Source organism: Cetorhinus maximus, chromosome 34, assembly GCF_964194155.1.
Source record: "Cetorhinus maximus chromosome 34, sCetMax3.hap1.1, whole genome shotgun sequence".
In the NCBI taxonomy this organism is placed as follows: Eukaryota; Metazoa; Chordata; class Chondrichthyes; order Lamniformes; family Cetorhinidae; genus Cetorhinus; species Cetorhinus maximus.
The window spans coordinates 302,275-327,765 of record NC_135912.1 but is presented as its reverse complement, the minus strand read 5'-3'; the positions used below and the strand labels follow the sequence as shown (position 1 = coordinate 327,765).

Here is a 25,491-nt window from a genome sequence, read left to right as displayed (position 1 = left end):
CCCTCAGTACTGACCCTCTGACAGTGCAGCACTCCCTCAGTACTGACCCTCTGACAGTGCAGCACTCCCTCAGTACTGTCACTGGGAAAGTCAAGCCTGGACTATGAGCTCAAGCTTTTGGAACGAGAACTGAATTATTCTACCTCTAAGGCAAGAGGGCTATACACTGATCCATGGCTGATATCCATATGTCCCTGGCCCAGTGCAAACCTAGGCCTCTACCATCTGATTCAGTGCAATCCTGTTCCTTGTGTCCCCAGCCTAGTCCAGCCTCGAGCACAAAATAAACTGAAGTCCAGTGCATTCCCTATGTCAGTAATTGGCCCGTCAGTGCTGGCTACTTTTGTGTCACACAGGAGGAACTTGGCTATCATGATGAGACAGAACACAGGAGAAGGCAGTTCCAGCAGAAAAACAGGGAAAAGGGTGGGAAGGAAGGAAGAATAATGGGGAATGTGCCCCCTGAATCCTAGCACTGTACTTGCTTCTGGACTGTTAAATTTTAAACTTCTCACAGTTCTGATGAAAGGTCATTGAGCTGGGACATTAATTCTCTCTCCCCATAGGTCCTGCCTGGCCTGTTGACAGCTTCCCACCATTTCTGACTATCTCTCAGAGTTCCAGCAACTGCAGTATTTGGCTTTTGTTTATTTTATTATAACCTCCCTGTGGATGAATATTAAATTGCTTTTGCTGGCGTACCTCAAGCAAGTCCCTGCATCGCTGTATAAAGGCATCCACTTGAGCAAAGACGCTTGTGTTGTCTAAGATCCAGGGAATGTTTGAAAACCTGTCACCAGAAGGGAAGAGCATATCTCAGATACACAAATACAGCTTTTCCTTGCCCTGAAACTTCCAGCCTAAATCTTGCTCCAATCCCCTCCTGGAAGTGGAGGACCATGCTGCAGTACAGTTCCACTGGTGTCTCATGTGTGAGATCAAACTCGCTTTGTTCCTCGGAAGTTATTTTCCCAATGCGAATGACTCTGGTAATTATTGACCCAAGGAAGCAGCACTGGGCCTTCTAGCACGGGGTAGTTTGTAGGTCACTGTGGAACACGTTAAAGAGTCAATCATGGAGTGTGGATTGGAGGCCCAGGGCAGGCTGGGTAAGGGTGGCAGCTTCCCTTTCCTGAAGGAGGTTGATGACAATCCAGCAACTTTCATGGTCATTTTACCTGGTGCCAGCCCACAATATATCAGATTTATGGGGTTTAATTTCACTGCTTGCCAGGGTGGGATTTAAACTCACCAGTTCCAGGTTACTATTCCAGAAACACTAACCAACGTATTACTGCATCCACGATTCAACTACAATTGACATTATGACTGAGGCCCATAATACTTTCATCCAACACGCATACACAGGGGAGGCAGTGGCATAGTGGTATTGTCACTGGACTAGTATTCTAGAGACCCAGGCTAATGCTCTGGGGACCCAGGTTCAAATCCCACCACGGCAGATGGTGAAATTTGAATTCAATAAAACTCTGGAATTAAAAGCCTGATGATGATCATGAAACCATTGTCGATTGTTGTAAAAACCCATCTGGTTCACTAATGCCCTTTAGGGGAGGAAATCTGCCGTCCTTACCCGGTCTGGCATACATGTGACTCCAGGCCTAGTGCAATGTGGTTGACTCTTAACTGCCTTCTGAACACGTGCAATTAGGGATAGGCAATAAATGCTGGCCCAGCCAGCGACACCCACGTCCCATGAATGAATTTTAAAAAAACACTCACACACATACAACACAGACCTTTGATTGACAAGGGAGTCAAGGATTAAGGATGCAGACAGGAATGTGGAGTTGAGGCCATAATCAGATCACACATTATTGAATGGCGGAGCAGGCCCAAGCCTACTCCTGCTCCAAATTCTTATGATCTTTCTTATGATGAGGCACACCTTCACTCGCACATACACATATGGATACACACACAGACACACACATGCACCTGGAGTAGGATTGCCTAGTTTTCCTCCTACCCTAGCCCGGAGGCTTATAGGCCAATGAAACCCTAAATTGCTCTCCCCGCACCCCCCACTCCCCCCACTCCACATCCCACAATCTGAGATAGCAAACTGTTTAAACCCTGGGACAGCAGCATGGATCCATACTTCAACTGAGCAGAGGATGTGACCAGACCTCACCTGGTGTGAATGGAGGCTGCGCGTGCAAAGTGCATCTTCCAGGCTTGGCAACACTCGATGCAGTCGTGGAGAGTAGCCTTACTCATTTTGATGTGACCGTCAAATATCCTGTCCAATGAGATCTCTTTGGAGCATAAACGGATTATCTCGTTACTCAGCTGGAAAAGAGACCGGATGGCAGGTGGGTACAGCAAGTTTGTTTTCTGGTTTGTGGTCAGAATATAAACAACAAGATTGTGGGAGGCAACATCGCCACAGTCACTGCACTCCAAAAGGTAATTCATTGCATGGAGTATTTTGAACCATTATGCTAAGGTGCTAATTAGCACAAAGTAATGCAAAACTAATCTCATTTAAACTAAAGAGCGCATAGCCAGGATAATCATACTCACTGCATAATTTATTGAACTAAATTACCATTTAAAATTTACACAACCTATTTCCATATCATGCATAATTCCTTCGCGTACTTTATTTACATAATTTATTTACACAATCTGGTACTTTAACTTTTGTAACTAATTAACTTAGTACTTCTAACAGCACCCTGAAATTTGGCTCTTCAATTAGCATACAAAGGCTTAATGTGTTCCAACATTCCCCTCTCTGTTATTTTGGAGATATTAGGCCGTTACAGACAAGAGGTTTTGAACCTCCATTCGAGCAGAGAGAATAATTTCAGACAAAAGTATTCATCGTTTGTTCTCTCATATCTGACGAGTAACATTTGAAGAAACCGCAGCTTTAGAAATGTGTACAGCGTGAATAACACTGAATTATTGAAACGTACAAACAGATATGGAACAGCAAATGCCCAGATGGTACACAGCTCCTGTATTTTTCAATCAACCGTGTAAAACTGACTCCACCATGGCCCCTCTTCAATGTATTTACTTTCACGAGGGTAGAGAATTAAACAAGGGTCATTCCAAGATTTGTGAAAAGTCTCTCTCATCCCCAAAGGTAACTGAGCAAAACTCAAACCTTAATGCGTGGCGGTGGAAGGGGGTGTTTCACAAAATGTCCTCTGGTTTAATTAATCTCCCTTGCCAATTGGAGAGGAGCCAATGGTGGTTTCAGGTCGTAGCCACTGCTCCCAGGATTTCTTTGTTAGCAATGATTCTCATTCGGTCAGTTTCAGCTCCTCTGGACCATGTTTTGTTTCTTGTCCCATTACCACCTGTTTTTGCCTTGCACCATCAGCCCTAATCTCATCTCCGGCTTTACACCCTGCCGCACCTTCCTCTTTGTTCTCCCCTCCCTCTACCCCATCATCTCGGCCTCTAGCTGGTTAAAACCTGTTACATCGCTAACTTCTTCCAGTTCTGATGAAAGGTCATCAGCCTGAAACTGTACTCAGTTAACTCTGTTTCTCTCGGCATGAATGCTGCCTGACCTGTTGAGCATTTCCACTGCTCATGTTTACGAGCAAGACTCCAAGAGATTATCAACCTGCCTGTACAACCTGCAGCATTGAAGCCCTGCAGTCTATAGTTGGTGTTTCAATGGCCCATTCAAAACCAGGCACCATATCTCCATTCAATTCAGCAACTTAGGCTCATCCATTAGCATGGGCCAGCAGCCGAGCTGGGGTAAATAAAGAAGCAGTAACAAGGGAGCCACTGTTCCAAAAGCTCCAGGATCTCAGGCCAGAGGAGAGAATCACAGAATCGCACAGCGCAGAAGAGGCCCTTCGGCCTATCGAGTCTGCACCGACATGTGAGAAACACCTGACCTACCTCCCTAATCCCATTTACCAGCACTTGGCCCATAGCCTTGAATGTTATGACGTGCCAAGTGCTCATCCACGTACTTTTTAAAGGATGTGAGGCAACCCACCTCCACCACCCTCCCAGGCAGCACATTCCAGACCGTCACCACCCTCTGGGTAAAAAAGGTTTTCCTCACATTCCCCCTAAACCTTCTGCCCCTCACCTTGAACTTATGTCCCCTCGTGACTGACCCTTGAAGTAAGGGGAACAGCTGCTCCCTATCCACGCCCCTCAATCTCATACACCTCGATCAGGTCGCCCCTCAATCTCCTCTGCTCCTACGAAAACAACCCAAGTCTATCCAACCTCTCTTCATAACTTAAATGTTTCAGCCCAGGCAATATCCTGGTGAATCTCCTCTGCACCCCCTCCAGTGCAATTACATCCTTCCTATAATGTGGCGACCAGAACTGCACACAGTACTCCAGCTGTGGCCTCACCAAGGTTCTATACAACTCCAACATGACCTCCCTACTTTTGTAATCTATGCTTCGATTGATAAAGGCAAGTGTCCCATATGCCTTTTTCACCACCCCACTAACATGCCCCTCTGCCTTCAGAAATCTATGGACACACACACCAAGGTCTCTTTGTTCCTCAGAACTTCCTAGTGTCATGCCGTTCATTGAATACTTCCTTGTCAAATTACTCCTTCCAAAGTGTATCACCTCACACTTATCAGGGCTAAATTCCATCTGCCACTTATCTGCCCATTTAACCGTCCCATCTATATCTTCCTGGAGCCCAAGACACTCAACCTCACTGTTAACCACCTGGCCAATCTTTGTGTCATCTGCCAATTTACTAATCCTACCCCCCACATAGTCATCTATGTCGTTTATATAAATGGCGAATAATAGAGGACCCAGCACAGATCCCTGTGGTACGCCACTGGACACTGACTTCCAGTCACTAAAGCATCCTTCTGTCATCACCCTCTGTCTCCTACAACTAAGCCAATTTTGAATCCACCTTATCAAATTACCCTGTATCCCATGTGCATTTGCCTGAATGAGTGATGTAAAGATCATTAAGGCACTGGGAATGAGTTAACCATTGGGAATAAATTGGTCTTGATTTTAAGCAGGGCTGCAACAGGAAGGTTATTTGGAAGACAGGAACAGGAGGCCATTCAGTCCCTCGAGCCTGCTCCGCCATTCATTTAGATCGTGGCTGATCTGTATCTCAACTCCATTTACTTGCCCGGGTTCCGTAACCCTCAATCTCCTTGCCCGACAACATCTGTCACTCTCAGTTTTGAAATTTCCCATTATTTTTCTGCTCAAGTCTCTGAAGTGGAGTTTCAACTTACGACCTTCTGAGTCAAGAGGCGAGAGCGTTACCCATCGAGCCATGGCCCACCGCATGCTCAGCTCTGATTTTACTCACTTTGCGGAAGAGAGCGGTGATGCGATCCCTGGTGTTGTAGAACTTTGAATTGACCCAGATGATACGGATGAGACTGAGGATGTGAGGCAGCTTCTCTGGTATGGCTTTGACTTTCAGCATTGTCAGCTCCGCACAGGGGTTTGTGAGGATGGCCAGGAAGCTGAGGTTTGACTGTGCCTGGGCGCGTCCATCCTGAATACAAGAAGTGTAAGAAGATTCAATAAATACAAAAACAGGAGAAAACACTTGGATTCAAAGGCACTTCTAAGGGAACTGATACAGCACCTTTAGAGCAGCAATCCTCGCTAAGCTTGCTTATGGAGGGGGGCTTGAACCCAGAGCAAGAAGAGGTAGGCAAGGAAGGTGATTGAAAAGGTGGGTTTACGGAGGTGGGCAGTGATGGAACAGACGGGGAGGGAGCTTGACAAGAGGATTGTGAAATGTGGGGGCGAGACGACTGACAGTTTTCAGCCGCCCTTTTCTAAAAGTTATATCTTAATGTTCTGCACAGCGAATTGAAGCTTTAAATGCTCTTGTTATTTTTATAATTGCATATTTAAAGAATTGCATCAGGACTACATTTCTGTCTCATCAATCCGATACTATCTATTGAAATGAACACTGTGATGGTTTAATTGTCACGGTGCTGTGCCCCTCCTGGGAAAAACACTGAGTATACTCGTCCAATTTATCAGACATGCTGACAAATTGCCAATACATTTGCCAGTGATCTCAGACATGGAAACTTCAGCATCCACAGCTTTTTTGAGGACAGAGTTCCAGATTTCCATTACCCCTTTGTGTGAAAAAGTGCTTCCTGACATCATTCCTGAACTACCTGGCTCTAATTTTAAGATTATACCTTTTTGTTATGGGGACCTGGAGACTTGCCAGTCTGCAGCTCCATCAATTTTCTCAGTATCATTTCCCCAGTGATTTCAATTTCACCAAGTTCCTCTCTCCCTTTCACCTCCTGATTTGCAGCTATTACTGGAATGTTTTTTTGTATCCTCTATAGTGAACACAGAAGCAAAATATTTGTTCATTTCTTCTGCCATTTCCTTATTATCTACTGTTAACTCCCTACTGTCACTCTCTAGAGGACCAACACTTGCTTTACTTAATCCTTTCCTTTTTAAATACCTGTATCTTGCTATCTGTTTTTACATTTCTAGCTAGCTTCCTCTCATACCCTAATTTCTTTCTTCTGATTAATCTTATATTCATTCTCTGCCATTCTTTATATTCTGTCCAATCATCAGTCCTGCCACTCATCTTTGCGAGGTTGTATGCTTTTTCCTTAAGTTTGATGCTTTGCTTAACTTCTTTAGTTGACCACGGGTGGGGGTCCTCCCCTTAGAATTTTTATTTATAATAGGAATGCACTTATTCTGAATACTCTGAAATATCCCCTTAAAGGTCTGCCACTATTTCTCTATTGATCTATCCTCTAGCCTAGTTTCCCAGTTCACTTCAGCTAGCTCAGTTTTCATCCCACATAGTTGCCCTTATTTAAGTTTAAGATACTAGTCTTTGACCCACTCTTCTCCCTTTCAAACTGTGTTTAAAATTCAATCATATTATGGTCGCTGCTACCTAGGGGTTCCTTTACTCCCAGTCATTAATTAATCCTGTCGCGTTACACAATACCAAGTCTAAGATAACCTGCTCTCTGGTTGGTTCCAGAACGTGCTGCTCTAAGAAACTATCTCGCAAGCATTCTAAGAACTCCTCATCCAGTGGCAGCTACTACTGCCAGTCTGTTTTTCCAGTTTATGTGCAGATTAAAATCACCCATGATTATTGCTGTCCCTTTATCACAAGCACACAACTTTTTCTCTTGAATACTTTGTCCTACACTGGCTACTGTTAGAGGGGCCTGTAGACCAATTCCCACTAATGACTTTGTCCCCTACTATTCCTCATCTCCACCCAAACCGATTCTACATCCTGATCTCCTAAGCCAAGGTCATCTCTAACTATTGTACCAATGCCCTCTTTGATTAACAGTGCTACCCCTCCACCTTTACCCAGCTTCCTATTCTTCTTGAATGTCATGTACCCCTTAATATTAAGGGCCCAATTATGTCATCCTATCAGATCATATTTATTTACTTCAGTGTGGGCCATCAATTCATTTGCTTTGTTATGAATGCTACGTGCATTCAGATAGAGAGCCTTCAGTTTTGTCTTTTTGTTACCTTTGTAACATCTAGTCAACTGTTGATGTATTCTTAGGTTTTTTTCTCTCTGTCCCTTCCCGCCATTCTCTGACCCTGATTTCTCACATTACTATTTTTCTCTCCTGTCTTGATTCCACACCTTGAATTGATATCTCTACCCAAGCTTGATCCCTCACCCCTCTTGTTTAGTTTAAAGCCCTCTCTACTTCCCTAGTTATGCAAATTGCGAGGACACTCATCCCAGCACGATTCAGGTGTAAACCATCCCAACAGTACAGCCCCCACTTTCCCCAGTACTGATACCAGTGCCCCACAAACCAGAACCCACTTCTCCCACATCAGTCTTTGTGCCACGCATTCAAAGAACAAAGAAGAACAAAGAAAAGTACAGCACAGGAACAGGCCCTTCGGCCCTCCAAGCCTGCGTCGATCATATTGCCTGTCAAACTAAAACATTTTGCACTTCCGCGGTCCGCATCCCTCTATTCCCATCCTATTCATGTATTTGTCAAGCTGCCTCTTAAACACCACTATCGTACCTGCTTCCACCACCTCCTCTGGCAGCGAATTCCAGACACTCACTACCCTCTGCGTAAAAAACTTGCCCCGCACATCTCCTCTATAGTTTTCTCCTCTCACCTTAAATCTATGTCCCCTAGTAATTGACTCTTCCACCCTGGGAAAAAGCTTCTGACTATCTACTCTGTCCATGCCACTCATAATTTTGTAAACTTCTATCAAGTCGCCCCTCAATCTCCATCGCTCTAGTGAGAACAATCCGAGTTTCTCCAACCTCTCCTCATAGCTAATAACCTCCAGACCAGGCAGCATCCTGGTAAACCTCCTCTGCACCCCCTCCAATGCCTCCATATCCTTCTGGTAACGTGGCGACCATCTCTCTAATTCTATTTACCCTATGCCAGTTTGCATGTGGTTTAGGTAATAATCCAGAGATGATTACCTTTGAGGTTCTGCTTCTTAATTTGGTACCTAGCTGCTTATACTGACTTGGCAGAACCTCTTTCCTGGTTCTACCTATGCCATTGGTACCTACATGGACCATGACAACTGGATCCTACCCCTCCCACTGTAAGTTCCTCTCCAGCCCTGAGCAGATGTCCTGAACCCTGGCACCAGACAGGCAGCATAGATGTCTCGATTCTCGTTCTTTGCTGCAGAGAACAGTGTCAATCCCCCTCACTATACTATACCCTACTACCACTACATTCCTTTTTCCTCCCCGCAAACGAACAGCTTCCTGTACTACATTGCCATGGCCAGCCTGCTCATCCACCTTGCAGATCTCGCCTTCATCCACACAGCTTGTGAGCACCTCAAACGTGTTGGACAATTGCAAAGCCTGAGGTTCCTCCACTACTGTCTGCTCAGTCCCTTTACCTGCCTCGCTCACAGTCACATCCTCCTGTCCCTCACTGCTGACCAAAACAGATGACCCTCTTCTAAGAGATGTGACTGCCTTCTGGAACAAAGTATCCAGGTATTTCTCCCCCTCCCTTAAGTTGTGCAGTGTCTGCATTTTGGCTTCCAGATCAATAATCCTGATCCGGAATTCCTCAACCTGCTTACACTTCCTGCAGACGTGTTTGTCATGGATCGCCTTGACGTCCAAAGGCACCCACATCCCCCAGCTGCAACTGAATGGGAACACGACAGCGGTTTACAATAGTAACTTCTCACAGAAAAGCACAACCAAAACACACAACAATGGGAAGTAAAGTCCGGATGTGTATACTTTTTAAGGCAAGATTTTTTAACATAACAATTAACTTTGGTGAGATGACCGTTTGTAGATCTGGGGAAGGAAATAACAGCAGGGGCTACGTCATCCATGGAATTATTCACATTAGAGGCAATAACACCTGCAGAAACAATCAATCTTTTTAAAATGCTAGGGTCAGCTGATTTAGGCAGTGAGCTGAACTCACTGTCAGTTGGGACATCAGTAGGAGCACAGTACTCAGTCTCAGCATACCAGGCCCAAGGCAGGGGAGGAAAAGGGAATGAGATCTCACACTCCTCATGACAAGAACCCCAAACCTCATCATTAGCTGGGGTCCCTGGGAACAAGTACCCTGAGCAGGGAGATACCCTGGGGGCAGCAGGTAGCCCTGGGCAGGGAGATACCCTGGGGGCAGCAGGTAGCCCTGGGCAGGGAGATACCCTGGGGGCAGCAGGTAGCCCTGGGCAGGGAGATACCCTGGGGGCAGCAGGTAGCCCTGGGCAGGGAGATACCCTGGGGGCAGCAGGTAGCCCTGGGCAGGGAGATACCCTGGGGGCAGCAGGTAGCCCTGGGCAGGGAGATACCCTGGGGGCAGCAGGTAGCCCTGGGCAGGGAGATACCCTGGGGGCAGCAGGTAGCCCTGGGCAGGGAGATACCCTGGGGGCAGCAGGTAGCCCTGGGCAGGGAGATACCCTGGGGGCAGCAGGTAGCCCTGGGCAGGGAGATACCCTGGGGGCAGCAGGTAGCCCTGGGCAGGGAAATACCCTGGGGGCAGGTAGCTGGGGAACAGTAGGTGGAAGGGGAAGAGAGGGTTTATAAGCAGCAAAGCCAACACTGCCCTGGCAGAAGTCAGTAACTTGCACAGGCTGGCAATCAGACTATCCTTATATAAAGCCTAGCTCCAACACACCTGGATAAGCTTGGCTAGTTTGAGAAAGGGAGCAATGTAAGAGGATTTGGAAAGCTCGAGAATAGACTGGATGTGTTTGACACCAGCTTTATCCAGCTGAAAACCAATCCCCGACAGATCATCACAGCGGTTGCGCCAGAACTCAATCTCATCCAGTGGACCCGAGATCTCGCCTGTTTCCACGGCCTCTTGAGCACTCAACACATCCTTTATCTGACGAGTCCAATGAACAACAGCGGCTGAAAATTGAAGTACAAAGGTTAGTCACAGAGGCCCGGGTCAACATATCCAGTCACCTTCACAGCCTCTCTTCTACCTAATTTCCTCCCCTGTATCTTCAGAACAGGAGGCCATTCAGCCCCTCAATCCTTTTACACAGGAACAGGAAGAGGCCATTCAGCCTCTCAAGCCTGATACACAGGGACAGGAAGAGGCCATTCAGCACCTTCTAATCTGTTACATAGGAACCAATGATTATTTTTGCAGTACAGTTGAAGTTATTACGCAAGGAAATTTGCAGGCAATCAGTACACAACAGGTCCCACAAACAGCAACGAGAGGAATGACCAAAAACAGTTAGGTGAAGGAACTTGTGTAGGACTGTATTATATGAATAGTGCCTCAGGATCACCTGCATTGACCTGAACAGAAACAAGGAGCCCCAATGTAACATCTCATCGAAAGATCATCACCTCTGACCGTGCTGCACTCCCACGGTTGTCCACCAGAGTGTCAGTCTGGATTATGTGTTCAGTTCCTGGAGTGGTTGAGGTGAATAGCACAGATGCATTTCAGGGTAAGCTAGGAGTAGCATGAAGCAGAGGGAAGGAGTGGGATATGCTGATCAGTTGAGTCGAAGAGAGGTGAGAGTTAGACTATTAAACAGCAACATAGACCAATCAGGCTGAAAGGCACGTTCTGTGCTGTAGACCAGACGTCATCCAATCTAACATGTATCCGGAGCTCAGGGCTCCTTTGGTGAGTGGAAGATGCTCGGCAAAAAACTTTCTCTTCACATTGTGTACCTCCCTTCAAACCTGAAAGAGCTACCCATGTACTCCTGAACCCTGGCCCTTTTCCAATACCTTTTTAAAAAATTTAATTTTCAAATATTTCCTTTCAAAAAAATAAAATAACCTGCATATATAGTGAGCGCCACAATTCCCAGAGAGAGTGGAGCCCACGCTCCTGTAAGTATCACTAGTATTGTGTAACTATCCTCCACTCACTGCATTTTGCTGGAGAAATCCCCCTGATATTATTGGGAGGCTTTGCTGTATTTCCATTTATCAACTTGGAGACAATATAAATTAAAACCACAAGCACTGCTCTAGCTCATTGGGTGACATTGATGTGTCAATAATCACTCTGTAAAAAAAAAAATTATGAATCCTGCCCCCTACTCTGTTTCCATTATGGGGGCACTCCACACCTGAATAACCCTCTGCAAAATCACAATCCTCCTTACTCCTTCCTTCTTTTGACCCTCCAGTTACTGACTCACCAGCCAGCTATACCAATTGCTTGATCAAAGGACCTCAGAATTTAAACACTCCAAATGTGTCTTCCATTGATAGCGCTGGTTACATACAGCTCCATCAGCCACGAATGACCGGTGGTTAGGTGAGGGGTGTGGTGGTGAGTATAAAATGGTTACAGTGTACTCTTATTGTAAACTCTACTCACTTTCCAGCCTCTGTACAAGCTCTTTGTCCATTGCTGCCTGTTCAGGAGTCAGGTTCAAGCTTTCAATTGGGATATAGAGGACTGTGTGGCCGTCCAACTTGTAGCGAGCATCTACGGAGAACAGCAGGGGAATAGTAAAGCTGTGTAAATCTCTGGCACAGCGTCCCTAATGGTAAAGTGGGTGGAGTGGTAGTGGGCATGGTGTGACGGAGGCTCCCAGCTCCAATCCAAACCACACGGTTAACTGGTCTGACCCAGGCAGTAGTCTGAGTGGCCCAATAGGCCTCAGTGCCCCCATGGGCTTAGTCGGGAGGGCGGGTGTTTCACTCCAAATCTAGCACCAGCCACCCCCACCGCCAGCCCAGACCCTGAGGAAAGCGTTTCTGTGAAGATATCAGGTGAGAAGAGGATCAATGATCTTGGCTGGCTTATCTGCCAGCACTCACTAACCCCCATGCAGGTTGGCTGCCTGGGTAAGACACTGGAAGGGGAGTTAGCATCTGTGAATCCATTGTTCAACCTTCTTGAGACAAGGAGTGGGAGAGGGAAAGAGATGTTTACCAGTGCGGCGCTCCCTTGATACTGCCACTATAACAGTGCTGCACTCAGTCAGTACTGACCCTCCGACAGTGCAACACCACTCACTACTGACCCTCCGACTGTGCGGCACTCCCTCACTACTGACCCTCCGACAGTGCGGCACTCCCTCACTACTGACCCTCCGACAGTGCGGCACTCCCTCACTACTGACCCTCCGACAGTGCGGCACTCCCTCACTACTGACCCTCCGACAGTGCGGCACTCCCTCACTACTGACCCTCCGACAGTGCGGCACTCCCTCACTACTGACCCTCCGACAGTGCGGCACTCCCTCACTACTGACCCTCCGACAGTGCGGCACTCCCTCACTACTGACCCTCCGACAGTGCGGCACTCCCTCACTACTGACCCTCCGACAGTGCGGCACTCCCTCACTACTGACCCTCCGACAGTGCGGCACTCCCTCACTACTGACCCTCCGACAGTGCGGCACTCCCTCACTACTGACCCTCCGACAGTGCGGCGCTCCCTCACTACTGACCCTCCGACAGTGCGGCGCTCCCTCACTACTGACCCTCCGACAGTGCGGCGCTCCCTCACTACTGACCCTCCGACAGTGCGGCGCTCCCTCAGTACTGACCCTCCGACAGTGCGGCGCTCCCTCAGTACTGACCCTCCTACAGTGCGGCACTCCCTCAGTACTGACCCTCTGACAGTGCAGCACTCCCTCAGTACTGACCCTCCGACAGTGCGGCACTCCCTCAGTACTGACCCTCCGACAGTGCGGCACTCCCTCAGTACTGAGCTTCCGATAGTCAGTGATCCCACAGTGGTGATCCTCCGACAGTGCAATGCTCTCTCAGTACCGACCCTCCAAGAACAGTACCAACCATCTGACGGTGCAGCAGTCCCTCAGTACTGACCCTCCAACAGTGCAGTACTCCCTTACCACTGACCTTCCAATAGTGCAGCGATCCCTCAGTGCTACCCCTCCAATAGTGCGGCTCTCCCTCAGTACTGACCCTCTGGCTGTACAGCACTCCCTCAGTACTGACCCTCTGAAAGTGCAGCACTCTCTCTGTGCTCACCCTTTGGCAGTACTGTGTGCTCTCAGTGCTGACCATCCAACAGTGCAGCACACCCTCAGTACTGACTCTCCAGCAGTGCAGCACTCCCTCAGCACTGACCTTCCGAAAGTCAGTATCCTGCAGTGGTGATCCTCCGACAGTGCAGTGCTCTCTCAGTGCTGACCCTCTGGTATTACAGTGCTGTCTCAGAGCTGACCTTCTGACAGTACAGCGCTCTTTCAGCTGACCCTCTGGTATTACAGTGCTCTCTCAGTGCTGACCCTCTGGTATTACAGTGCTCTCTCAGTGCTGGCACTGGGAGCAGCAGCCAAAATTAAGTGGTCAAGTCTGTGGAGCATGCACTCAAACCCATGACTTCTGAGGCAAGAGCAAAGGTGCTATCTGCTGAGTCCAGGCTGACACCTAGAGGGAAACTGGGTAGTCCAACCTTCTAGAACTGGCAAGCAGGTACCTGTAAGGCTGGCGAGGAACTTGTGAAGATGTGCCGAAAAATTGTTCTTGAGGCTGTCAGGCCACATTCGGTTGTCCAGGAACTGAGGACCGTAGATGCCCAGCATGTGCCTCAGCAGGCTCTCCAGGTGCCCTCCCCGGATGCTTCCAAACTGGACAACGTGCACAAAGTTCTCTGCATCGATATTGGCATTCTCCTTGCGGATGAAGTACATGAGATAATCTGTGGGCTGCACAGGAAGAGGGGAATAAACTTCAGTTGGTCATGGAGCTCATGGAGATAACATTCTTGAGGTGGGGAGGGACTGGAGCTGCGGGGGGAATAATCTACGTACTAAACTATAATACTTGACTAAGTGAGTGGGCAAAACTATGGTGGATGGAGTTCAATGTGAGGAAGTGTGAGCACATTCAAAATGTGAGAAGCTAGCAACTGAGGAGAAGCAAAACAAATTTAGAGAGCCCAGCGCAGAATCATTAAAAGTCAGTAAATTAACTAAAAAGGTTGATGCAATCTTAGCTTTTATTGCAATGGAATACAAAGGGGTCAAAATGTTGTTCCATTGATATAAAGCTCTGGTTACAGTGTCTGCAGTAACTGGGTTCAGTTCTGGGCCCCCAGCTCAGGAAAGAGATATTGGCCTTGGAAGGGGTGCAGCACAGATTCACCAGAATCATACCGGGGCTAAAAGGGTTAAACCATAAGCGCCAGGTTGCACAGGCTAAGTTTGTATTCCCTCCAGTGTAGAAGATTAAGGAGTGGGCTAATTGAGGGGTTTAAGATGATTAAAGGATTCGATAGGCGGGGTGGGGGGTTCAGAAGAAGGGGGCAGAACCTTCGAACTGGAGCCCGGCCATTCAGGGGTGATGTCAGGAAGCGCTTCCTCACACAGAGGGGAGTGGGAATCAGGAACTCTCTCCCAAAAATGCTGGAGCTCAACTGTAAATTTCAAAAAAGCTAGGATTGGTAGATTTTTGTTGGAAAAGGGTATTAAGGTATTTGAAAGTAAGAGTATATATACATATCTATATAATATATGTAAGGGTATTAAGGTATATGAAAGTTGAGTAAATAGAGTTAAGATACAGAACAGCCCTGATCTAAACGGATAGCAGAACAAGCTGGAGGGGTTGAATGGCCTCCTCCTGTTCCTAATCCCTCCACTGTTCATGAATGGAGCCTGCCTGAATCATCCTACATTAAAACATACCTGTGACGGTGTGCCAAGGAGCACCTGCAGCCCAAGGTACTGATCTATGTGCACAGTCAGAACCCTCTGCTTCAGATCCTGTACAAAATCATCAAGAGTGTTCTCATGTTCCTCATTCCACATTTCAGGCTGAAGATTCTCCAAAACCAGCCGACTTTTGATGAGGTAATTCTGCAACCGAAAACATCAGGCGAGGTTTGTTTTCAGGGATTCTAACACTTGTGCTAAGCAGCAGACCCTTGGCCCAGGGTCCCACCTCGAGCACCACGCCACCCCCCAACCACCTCCCAGGAATGCCAGCTTGGATCAGCGTTCTTCCCCTTGAATTTGTGGGGTCCAGTCCTACGCCAGGATGTGAGAACATAATCTAAGCTGACACCCTGGCACACAGCCAAGGGGGTGCTGCACTTCCCCAGATGTTTGAATGAGCTGTTACACTGGGCCTCCTCGTCTCTGTTCAGGTGAATGGAGATAATACCATGGAACTATTCAGGTGGTTCTGTCCAACTTCCTCAGCCAACTAAAAACACCAAAACTAAATTCTGATTTGATCATTTCTTTCACTGCTGTTCATGGGACCTGTGAACTGATTGACTACAAATTTTCTTATATAACAATTCCAACTGCGCTTCAAAGGTAATTCATTGGTTGGAAACTCCTCAAGTCATCCTGAGGATATGTAAGTCTTATCGGCTCTGCAACACGTCAATTTTAAAATTAATCCTCATTTTCAAATCCCTCGCATCCCTTCCCCTCCCTATCTCTGTAACCTCCTTCAGCCCTACAACTCTCCAAGGTATGAAAACGATACCGTGACTTCGAGGGTTAAATTACAAGGAGCAATGACACAATTGTAACAATCAGTTCCAAAGAAGAGTCATATGGGATGCAAAACATTAACTCTATTTCCCTTTCCACAGATGCTGCCGGACCTGCTGAATTTCTCCAGCACTTTCTGTTCTTGTTCCACAAACTAGGGCCAGAATTTTTCGAATGCAGGGTCTTGTTTCCCGCTATCGGAAGAGTCGGCAGGGAACACACCACCAATGACTCCCAGTGCCCCGCAGCCATTTCACACTCAGATGAGGGTTAAGTGACGGCTGGTGGGACTTCTGACCCACCTTAGAGAGCTGGCAGCCAATCTGGTTGGCCAGCAGCTCTCCAGTCCCTGCATCAACAAGAACTGTAGTGGACTGAAGAGGAATTGCATGAGGACGCCTGAGACTAAGTTAGGGCACCGGAGGCCTGGGTAAGTTTAAAGGGTCCCAAGGCGGGGAGGGTAGAGGAGGCCTTGAGGGGGACAACGCCAAGGGGGGAGATTGGGGTCTCAGGGGAGAGGCCAGGGCTGGGGATTGGGCAGGGAGGTCCGGAGGCCACCGGACCTTAAGGGAGGTGCCCCCGACTTCAGAAGGGGGCTTCTGATGGAAATGACCCTTCCTCTTCATGCCCGAGATCTAAGCCTGTTGATTTTTGGGCTTCCTCCATGCGAGGCCAATCCTCCCCGCCAGGCCGAAAAATTGAAGCTGGGCCGGGAAATGGGATGGTGTGACCAATAACTGGCCACATAAGGGCATCAATTAGGGTGGGCTTCCCGCCTGAGGCCTTGTATAAAATCGCTACGTGGTCGGTGCAAGCGGGAACCCAGAGGTAACCTCGTTCCTTCAATTTCATGGCCCACCCCTGCCAACCGCCTAAAAACCCACCGGCTGGGGGTGTAAAATTCAGGCCTCGCGGTTGTATTCCCTGGAATTTCGAAGGTTAAGGGGTGATTTGATCAAAGTTTTCAAGATATTAAAAGGGAGACGGTAAAGTGGATAGAGAAAACTATTTCCACTGGTTGAGGAGTAGGGGGTAGGACTAGGTGGGGCAGGGTCTAAAAATGAGAGGCACACCTTTCAGGGTTGAAAATAGAAAACACTTCTCCGCACAAAGGGGGGCAAAAATTTGGAACCCTCTTCCACAAACAGCAGTTGATGCTGGATCAATTGTAAATTTTAAATCTGAGAATGATAGATTTTTGTTAACCAAAGGTACAGTAATAACAAATACGGGGCATATGGAGTTAAGGTGCAGATCAGCCACGATCTCATTGAATGGCAGAACGGGCTCGAAGGGTTAAATAGCCTCGTCCTGTTCCTATGTTCCTGCAGATCAATGCGTGCCTATAATTCTGGCCCTCCCCGATTTTAATCGCTCCATACTGGCGGCCTGAGTCCTAAATTCTAGAATTCCCTCCATCTCTTTCTCTCTCTCTCTCTTCCTCGTTCCTTAAAGCTTAACCCTTTGGCCAAGTCTTTGGTCACCTGTCCTAAAATCTCCTTATGTGGTTCAGTGCCAAATTTTGTTTGATAATCACTCCTGTGAAGCACCCTGGAATGTTTACATTGAAGGTGCTATATAAGTAGAAGTCAGCGTTCCTGTCACGAAGGTAAACTTTCCCTCCTTGGCCTGCCTGCAGTATCATCCGCCTCCTCCAACGCCTCTCCATTTTTGTCCAGCTGGGTGGGGCTGCATTCACTTGGTGCCATTCTTATTTATCTAAGGAATGGATTTATTATTTTGCAATGGCTTCTCATGCTGCTCTCGCACCGTTACCTCTGGTGTCCCCCAAGGACCTGTCCTATTTCTCACCACATGCTGCCCCTACTGAAGACACTGTGTTAGTTTTCACATGTATGTTATAAACACCCAACAGCTGCTCCAACCTCCAGCCCACACGACCCTCTGAGATCGCTGTGCTCATTCAATTCCGGCCTCTTGAGCACCCCCAATTTTAATCGCTCCATCATTGGCAGCTGTGCCTTCACCTGCCTGGGCCCAAAATTTCCTCCCAAAAACCTCTCTCCTCTCAGCCTCGCTTCCCTCCTTTAAGACATTCCTTAAAATTTACCTTTTTTAACTAAGCTTTTGGTCATCCAACCTAATATTTCCCGATGTGGCTCGTGTCATATTTTGTTTTATAATGCTCCCGTGAAGCCTCTGGGATGTTTCATTATGTTAAAGGCACCATATAAATCAACGTTGTTGTTGTTAAGACTTCAACGCAGGTCCTTGCATCTTTCAGTGAAACAGGCTGACCGCAATCTCTGATGCACATTAACCTTGGACCAGCTATGTCCTCACACCCAGTTTTAAAATTTACTCTAGATCAATCATTTTGAAAAACTGAAATAAGCCATCTGGCCCTCAGTCTTGTCCCTTTTTTTTGGCTGACAGTGACTGACCTTTGAACATGAAGCCTCAATGCTCATCTGTCTCATCTGAACCAATCTACGCTGCTTGGTTTTACATCATTCCATGAAGGCATTCCACTCTAGGTGAAAGGTTGTCCCTGCCCACCCACACTGGCAAGCAAAGGAAATCATTAGGACTTGCTGTAAAAACACTGGAAGCAAAGTCTGGGGGGAGAACCTTATGCTATTCCTTTTAATGGACAGAAACAGAAGACAGACATGAATTAATTTAGATTTTTAATTAAATGCCAGCCAGCTAGCAGATATGCAGACTCGCACTGCTAGGCTGCACGTGTCACAAAATAGGTGGTACATCCCCTCCTACCCCAACCTCCAATCCTCTCCACCTTCCTTCTCTTCACCACTCCCTCCTAACCCCATCCTCCCCGCTCCCTCCTACTCCTCATCACCCTCTCCCACACCACTCCCTCCTCCACACTCCCTCCCAACCTCCAGCTACCTCATCCTTGTCCCCAGCCCTCCATCCCTGGGCACCCTCCTCCACCCCGCTCCCTTCTCCCTCGCCTCTCCATCCCATCCCATCCCATATCCCTCTTCCTCTCAACTCTCTTCCAACCCCCCCATTTCTTATTACCCATCATCACTCCCATTCTCCCCATTCCCTCCTCCATGCCCCTCTCCCTCATACCCCCTTCTCTGCTACCACCCTGAGTGACTCCATTTGGAACAGGGAAAGGCCACCATTTCAAGCCTGCCTCGAGAGCCACTCCAGGGTAGCAGATTGAGCATGCAGGAGGGTGCAGACTCCTTCCACCACCCCTGCCAACGCGGGAGTGGACTGACAGCAAGATCCTCCTCAAAAAGACCCCCCAATTCCAGCAGGAAAAATGACACTTTGGGGAAAGGAAAAGCCACAGAATTCAAGGTGTGACCACAGTTTCTCCTGTAAGTACGGACAAAGCAGACTGGCTCCCTTCCTCTCTCACTAATATACTCACCAAGCTGTGCGCAGTCGAACGCCGCCTCAAATCTGCCGTTGCATCTTCTTTTATTTCGGCTTGCGGGAGAAACAGCAAGAACAAAGCAAAGGGTGAGGCTGGGGGTACATCAGAACGAGATTCACTCTCACTGTGCAGTGCAACAAACCCCGATAACGCAGTCACTCCGTAAACCCGGTGTGGGCCTCCACCTCGCGGCCGAGAAAGGTCTCAGCTATTCACTGGGAGCAGCAGTTGGGACGGGTATGAAAAGAAAGTACGACTCGCATTTCTATAGCACCATTCACATCCTCGAGCCATCCAAAAGGTACTTTACACCCAAAGTAATTTTGTGAGAGTGTAGTCGCTATTGTGGAGGTGTTGTGGTGCAGTGGGTAGCATCCCTACTTCTGGGCCACAAGCTCCAGGTTCGAGTCCCACTCCAAGACTTGCTGTGATTTCTAAATTCACCGCACATACTTAATGGGCTAAGAACCACACCTATCTCCCCCTAAAAAAAACTGATTAAGGGCACGAAGGAAAAGGGAATTGGGGGTTTCAGTTTATCTCTCCTCCCCTGTCGATAGCAAAGTGCAAGTTCTTGTTTCTGCTGTAAAAATACAGAAAAACTAATTAACCAGAGCACGGATTGGTGGCACACACATTGTAGTGTGTCAGTTGGCTCCTGCAGTCAAATGCTGTGGCCACACAATCTCTGAGCATCTCACCATCCTTTCCCTTGAGCAGTGGAGCGGAATCAAAGGCTGAAACTTCTGAGACTCCTAAAGAAACGTTGGATGATCTGATGCTAGTACGCCGCGAAAAATTCCTCCAGTTGTCCATTCTTGAAGCTTCGTCGTTCCTACAAGAAAGGGGAATTGCCATGATGAGATGGGGTTAGTTCCCAGAGCCCACAGTAAAACTGCTCCCTAAACTGTCCATCTGACAAGAGTGTTCACAGGTGGCAGAACTGCAAAGCAGAAATTCGAATCATGTGCTGTCCTGGGAGTGTTTGATGAGGACAGTGTAGAGGGAGCTTTACTCTGTATCTAACCCCGTGCTGTACCTGTCCTGGGAGTGTTTGATGGGGACAGTGTAGAGGGAGCTTTACTCTGTATCTAACCCCGTGCTGTACCTGTCCTGGGAGTGTTTGATGGGGACAGTGTAGAGGGAGCTTTACTCTGTATCTAACCCCGTGCTGTACCTGTCCTGGGAGTGTTTGATGGGGACAGTGTAGAGGGAGCTTTACTCTGTATCTAACCCCGTGCTGTACCTGCCCTGGGAGAGTTTGATGGGGACAGTGTAGAGGGAGCTTTACTCTGTATCTAACCCCATGCTGTACCTGTCCTGGGAGTGTTTGATGGGGACAGTGTAGAGGGAGCTTTACTCTGTATCTAACCCCGTGCTGTACCTGTCCTGGGAGTGTTTGATGGGGACAGTGTAGAGGGAGCTTTACTCTGTATCTAACCCCGTGCTGTACCTGTCCTGGGAGTGTTTGATGGGGACAGTGTAGAGGGAGCTTTACTCTGTATCTAACCCCGTGCTGTACCTGTCCTGGGAGTGTTTGATAGGGACAGTGTAGAGGGAGCTTTACTCTGTATCTAACCCCGTGCTATACCTGTCCTGGGAGTGTTTGATGGGGACAGTGTAGAGGGAGCTTTACTCTGTATCTAACCCCGTGCTGTACCTGTCCTGGGAGTGTTTGATGGGGACGGTGTAGAGGGAGCTTTACTCTGTATCTAACCCCGTGCTGTACCTGTCCTGGGAGTGTTTGATGGGGACGGTGTAGAGGGAGCTTTACTCTGTATCTAACCCCGTGCTGTACGTGTCCTGGGAGTGTTTGATGGGGACGGTGTAGAGGGAGCTTTACTCTGTATCTAACCCCGTGCTGTACCTGTCCTGGGAGTGTTTGATGGGGACGGTGTAGAGGGAGCTTTACTCTGTATCTAACCCCGTGCTGTACCTGTCCTGGGAGTGTTTGATTCGGACAGTGTATTCCTGCCCTGTTCAAAAGATGTTCAGCTGATGCGTTGTTTGATTGGTTCATGTTGGTTATCGCTGCACACCAGAAGACGCAACCTTGCTCTAACTTAAAACACTGGTTGTGTTTCACTACTTGTGTAACAGTTAGGATTGTACGTGAGAAGAATGAAGTACAAACTGGAAAGGCATGGAATTTGCAATTTTCGATTGAAACATTCACATTCCTGAGAGGCCTCAAAGCTCATTACACCTGAATTACTTTAACTGTGGTCACTGGGGGAAAGTGGGAAAAGCAGCAGCCAATTGATCCCAGAAACAGAAAGGAGGGAAAACAGCACCAACGTTTGATGGTGTAGGTTGTGAGGACAATCGTGGGCAGCACACTGGAGACAGCTGTGGCAAAGAACGGCACGGGATCTATCACATCCTCCTGCGCAGGAAAATGACGCCGTGGTTTAACTTCTCAATCGAAAGACGGCACCACCGACAGTGCAGCACTCCCTCAGTACTGACTCTCCGACAGTACAGCATTCCCTCAGTACTGACCCTCCGACAGTGCAGCATTCCCTCAGTACTGACCCTCTGACAGTGCAGCACTCCCTCAGTACTGACCCTCCGACAGTGCAGCATTCCCTCAGTACTGACCCTCCGACAGTGCTGCACTCCCTCAGTACTGACCCTCCGACAGTGCAGCATTCCCTCAGTACTGACTCTCCGACAGTGCAGCACTCCCTCAGTACTGACTCTCCGACAGTGCGGCACTCCCTCAGTACTGACCCTCCGACAGTGCGGCACTCCCTCAGTACTGACTCTCCGACAGTGCGGCGCTCCCTCAGTACTGACCCTCTGACAGTGCAGCACTCCCTCAGTACTGACCCTCCGACAGTGCAGCACTCCCTCAGTACTGACCCTCCGACAGTGCGGCGCTCCCTCAGTACTGACCTTCCGACAGTGCAGCACTCCCTCAGTACTGACCCTCTGACAGTGCGGCACTCCCTCAGTACTGACCCTCCGACAGTGCGGCTCTCCCTCAGTACTGACCCTCCGACAGTGCGGCACTCCCTCAGTACTGACCCTCTGACAGTGCAGCACTCCCTCAGTACTGACCCTCCGACAGTGCAGCACTCCCTCAGTACTGACCCTCCGACAGTGCAGCACTCCCTCAGTACTGACCCTCTGACAGTGCAGCACTCCCTCAGTACTGATCCTCCGACAGTGCAGCACTCCCTCAGTACTGACCCTCTGACAGTGCAGCACTCCCTCAGTACTGACCCTCTGACAGTGCAGCACTCCCTCAGTACTGATCCTCCGACAGTGCGGCGCTCCCTCGATACTGACCCTGGGCCGTTCGTTGATTTTCTTCCCCCGTTGCCGGGCGCCAAGGTCAACCGAACCTGCTGGCCTCGCCCCGACCCTTGATTGACAGCTCCCGGCCCAGTCGCCTTTCGGGATTTCGCCCGTTCCGCCCGCTCTGACCAATAGGAAGCGAGCGTTCTCCACAGCAGGGTTGGTTGACGCCTCCGCCGGCGGTTGGATTCATTTCCATGGCAACCGATCCGCGCGGGCTGGGCGGGGCCCAGCCGCCCGTCAATCACGGGACGCTCGCTCTCGGATTGGTCGGCTCTGCGTTGCCCAGGGAGACAGGACGCTGAAGCGTGCGCGCCATTTTCAAGCTGTGAATGGGGCCTTAAAGAGACAGTGCCCAATCAAAATTGTGGGGCAAAGCCTTCATTTTGGCTATACCCCCCCTCCCCCCCCAACCACCACCTCACCGAAGGCAGCACTCAGAAAAACTAATCTACTTATTTCCTGGATTTTATCTTCCTCTCTGCCTCGAAATATAGATTTTTGCAACACTGAAGGAGGCCATTTGGGCCATCATCGCTGTGCTGTCTCACTGAAGAAGCTGTCCAATTACTCCCACTCCCCTGCCGTGGTGCTCGAATGGTCCCTAAAGATCAGTGTCGACTGGTTGGGCCAAATGTCCTGTTTCTGTGCTGCAAAGTAATGGAAGGGGTCATCAACAGTGCTATCAAGCGGCACTTGATCAGCAATAACCTGTTCACTAACACCGAGTGTTAGGTTCCGCCAGGGCCACTCAGCTCCTGACCTCATGACAGACTTGGTTCAAACATGGACAAAGCAGCTGAACTCCAGAGCTGCGGTGAGAGTGACTGCCCTTGACATCGAGGCTGCATTTGACCGAGTGTGGCACCAAGGAGCCCTAGCAAAACTGGAGTCAATGGGAATCCAGGGGGAAACCTCCCTCCTGGTTGAAGTCATACCTAGCACAAAGGAAGATCGTTGCGATTGTTGGAGGTCAGTCATCTCAGCTCCAGGACATCACTGCAGGAGTTCATCAGGGTAGAGTCCTTGGCCCAACCATCTTCAGCTTTTCTTCAATGATCTTCCTTCCATCAGAGGTTAAAAGTGGGGATGTTCGCTGATGATTGCACAGTGTTCAGCACCATTCGCAACTCCTCAGATACTGAAGCAGTCCATGTCCAAATGCAGCAAGACCTGGACAATATCCAGGCTTGGGCTGACAAGTGGCAAGTAACATTCGCGCCACACAAGTGTCAAGCAAAGACCATCTCCAACAAGATAGAATCTAACCATTGCCCCTTGACGTTCAATGGCATTACCATTACTGAATCCCCTACTATCAACATCCTGGGATTGACCAGAAACTGAACTGGACTAGCCATATAAATACTGTGGCTACAAGAGCAGGTTAGAGGCTGGGAATCCTGTGACGAGTAACTCACCTCCTGACTACCCAAAGCCTGTTCACCATCTACAAGACACAAGTCAGGCGTGTGATGGAATACTCCCCATTTGCCTGGATGAATACAGTTCCCACAACACTCGAGAAGCTTGACACCATCCAGGACAAAGCAGCCCCGCTTGATTGACACCCCATCCACAAACATTCACTCCCTCCAACACCAACGCACAGTAGCAGCAGTGTGTACCATCTACAAGATGCACTGCAAGAATTCACCAAGGCTCCTTAGACAGCACCTTCCAAACCAACGATCACTACCATCTAGAAGGACAAGGGCAGCAGATAGATGGGAACATCACCAGCTGGAAGTTCCCTCTCCAAACCACTCACCATCCTGACTTGGAAATATATCACTGTTCCTTCACTGTCACTGGGTCAAAATCCTGGAACTCCCTTAGTATCTGTGCCTTCAGCTGCCTGGGCCCCAAGTTCTGGAATTCTGTCCGTACACTTCTCCGCCTCTACCTTCTCGCTTTCCTCTTTTCAGACGCCCCTTAAAACATACGAACATATGAAATAGGAGCAGGAGTAGGCCATTTGGCCCCTTGAGCCTGCTTTGCCATGCATTAAGATCATGGCTGATCTGTTTGTGTTTCAATTTCCACATTCCCATCTAACCCCGATAACCTTTGATTCCCTTGCCTAACAAGAATCTATCTAGCTCTTCCTTAAAAATATTCAGTGACCCCGCCTCCAGCGCCTTCTGAGGCACACTGAATATGCAGAACCTCTTTCGTTGTCCTACTTATGTTGTTGGTACCAATATGGAGCACGACAACTGGATCCTCCCCCTCCCGTTGCAAGTTCCTCTCCAGCCCTGAGCAGATGCCCTGAACCCTGGCACCGGACAGGCAGCATGGCTGTCAGGAATCTCGTTCTTTGCTGCGGAGAACAAACAGCTTCCTGTACTACATTGCCATGGCCAGCCTGCTCATCCACCTTGCAGATCTCGCCTTCATCCACACAGGTTGTGAGCGCCTCAAACCTGTTGGACAATAGCAAAGCCTGAGGTTCCTCCCCTACTGTCTGCTCGGTCCCTTTACCTGCCTCACTCACAGTCACATCCTCCTGTCCCTCACTGCTGACCAAGACTCTATTCTAAGGGGTGCGACTGTCTTCTGGAACAATGTGTCCAGGCATTTCTCCCCCCTCCTTTACATTGTGCAGTGTCTGCAGTTCATCTTCCAGATCAATAATTCTGATCTGGAATTTCAAGTTGCCTACAATTCCTGAAGACGTGTTTGTCATGGATCACCTTGGCATCCAAAAGCTCCCACATCCCCCAGCCACAACATAACACCTGTCCCGGCATTGTTACTTACGTCATTTAATTAACTTAATTTAATTACTCACTTAATTAACTGAGAATAATTCCTATGTAGACCATGCCTCTTTCCCCTGTGCACCGAATGCCCATGTGATCC

At 48.7% G+C, this 25,491-nt stretch overlaps 1 protein-coding gene across 1 annotated transcript in view; it reads right to left on the bottom strand.

Moving 5' to 3' along the window:
- dnah2 (dynein, axonemal, heavy chain 2) overlaps positions 1-15,248 on the bottom strand; it is a 166,007-nt gene extending 150,759 nt beyond the window's left edge. The window contains exons 1-5 of the mRNA XM_078533744.1: positions 15,126-15,248; positions 13,916-14,144; positions 11,837-11,947; positions 10,151-10,389; positions 5,317-5,508 (exon numbers count right to left, since the gene is read on the bottom strand). Coding sequence (XP_078389870.1) covers positions 5,317-5,508; positions 10,151-10,389; positions 11,837-11,947; positions 13,916-14,144; positions 15,126-15,248 — 894 coding nt within the window. The remainder of the gene's footprint in view (positions 1-5,316; positions 5,509-10,150; positions 10,390-11,836; positions 11,948-13,915; positions 14,145-15,125) is intronic.
- Between the last annotated feature and the right edge of the window lie 10,243 nt (positions 15,249-25,491).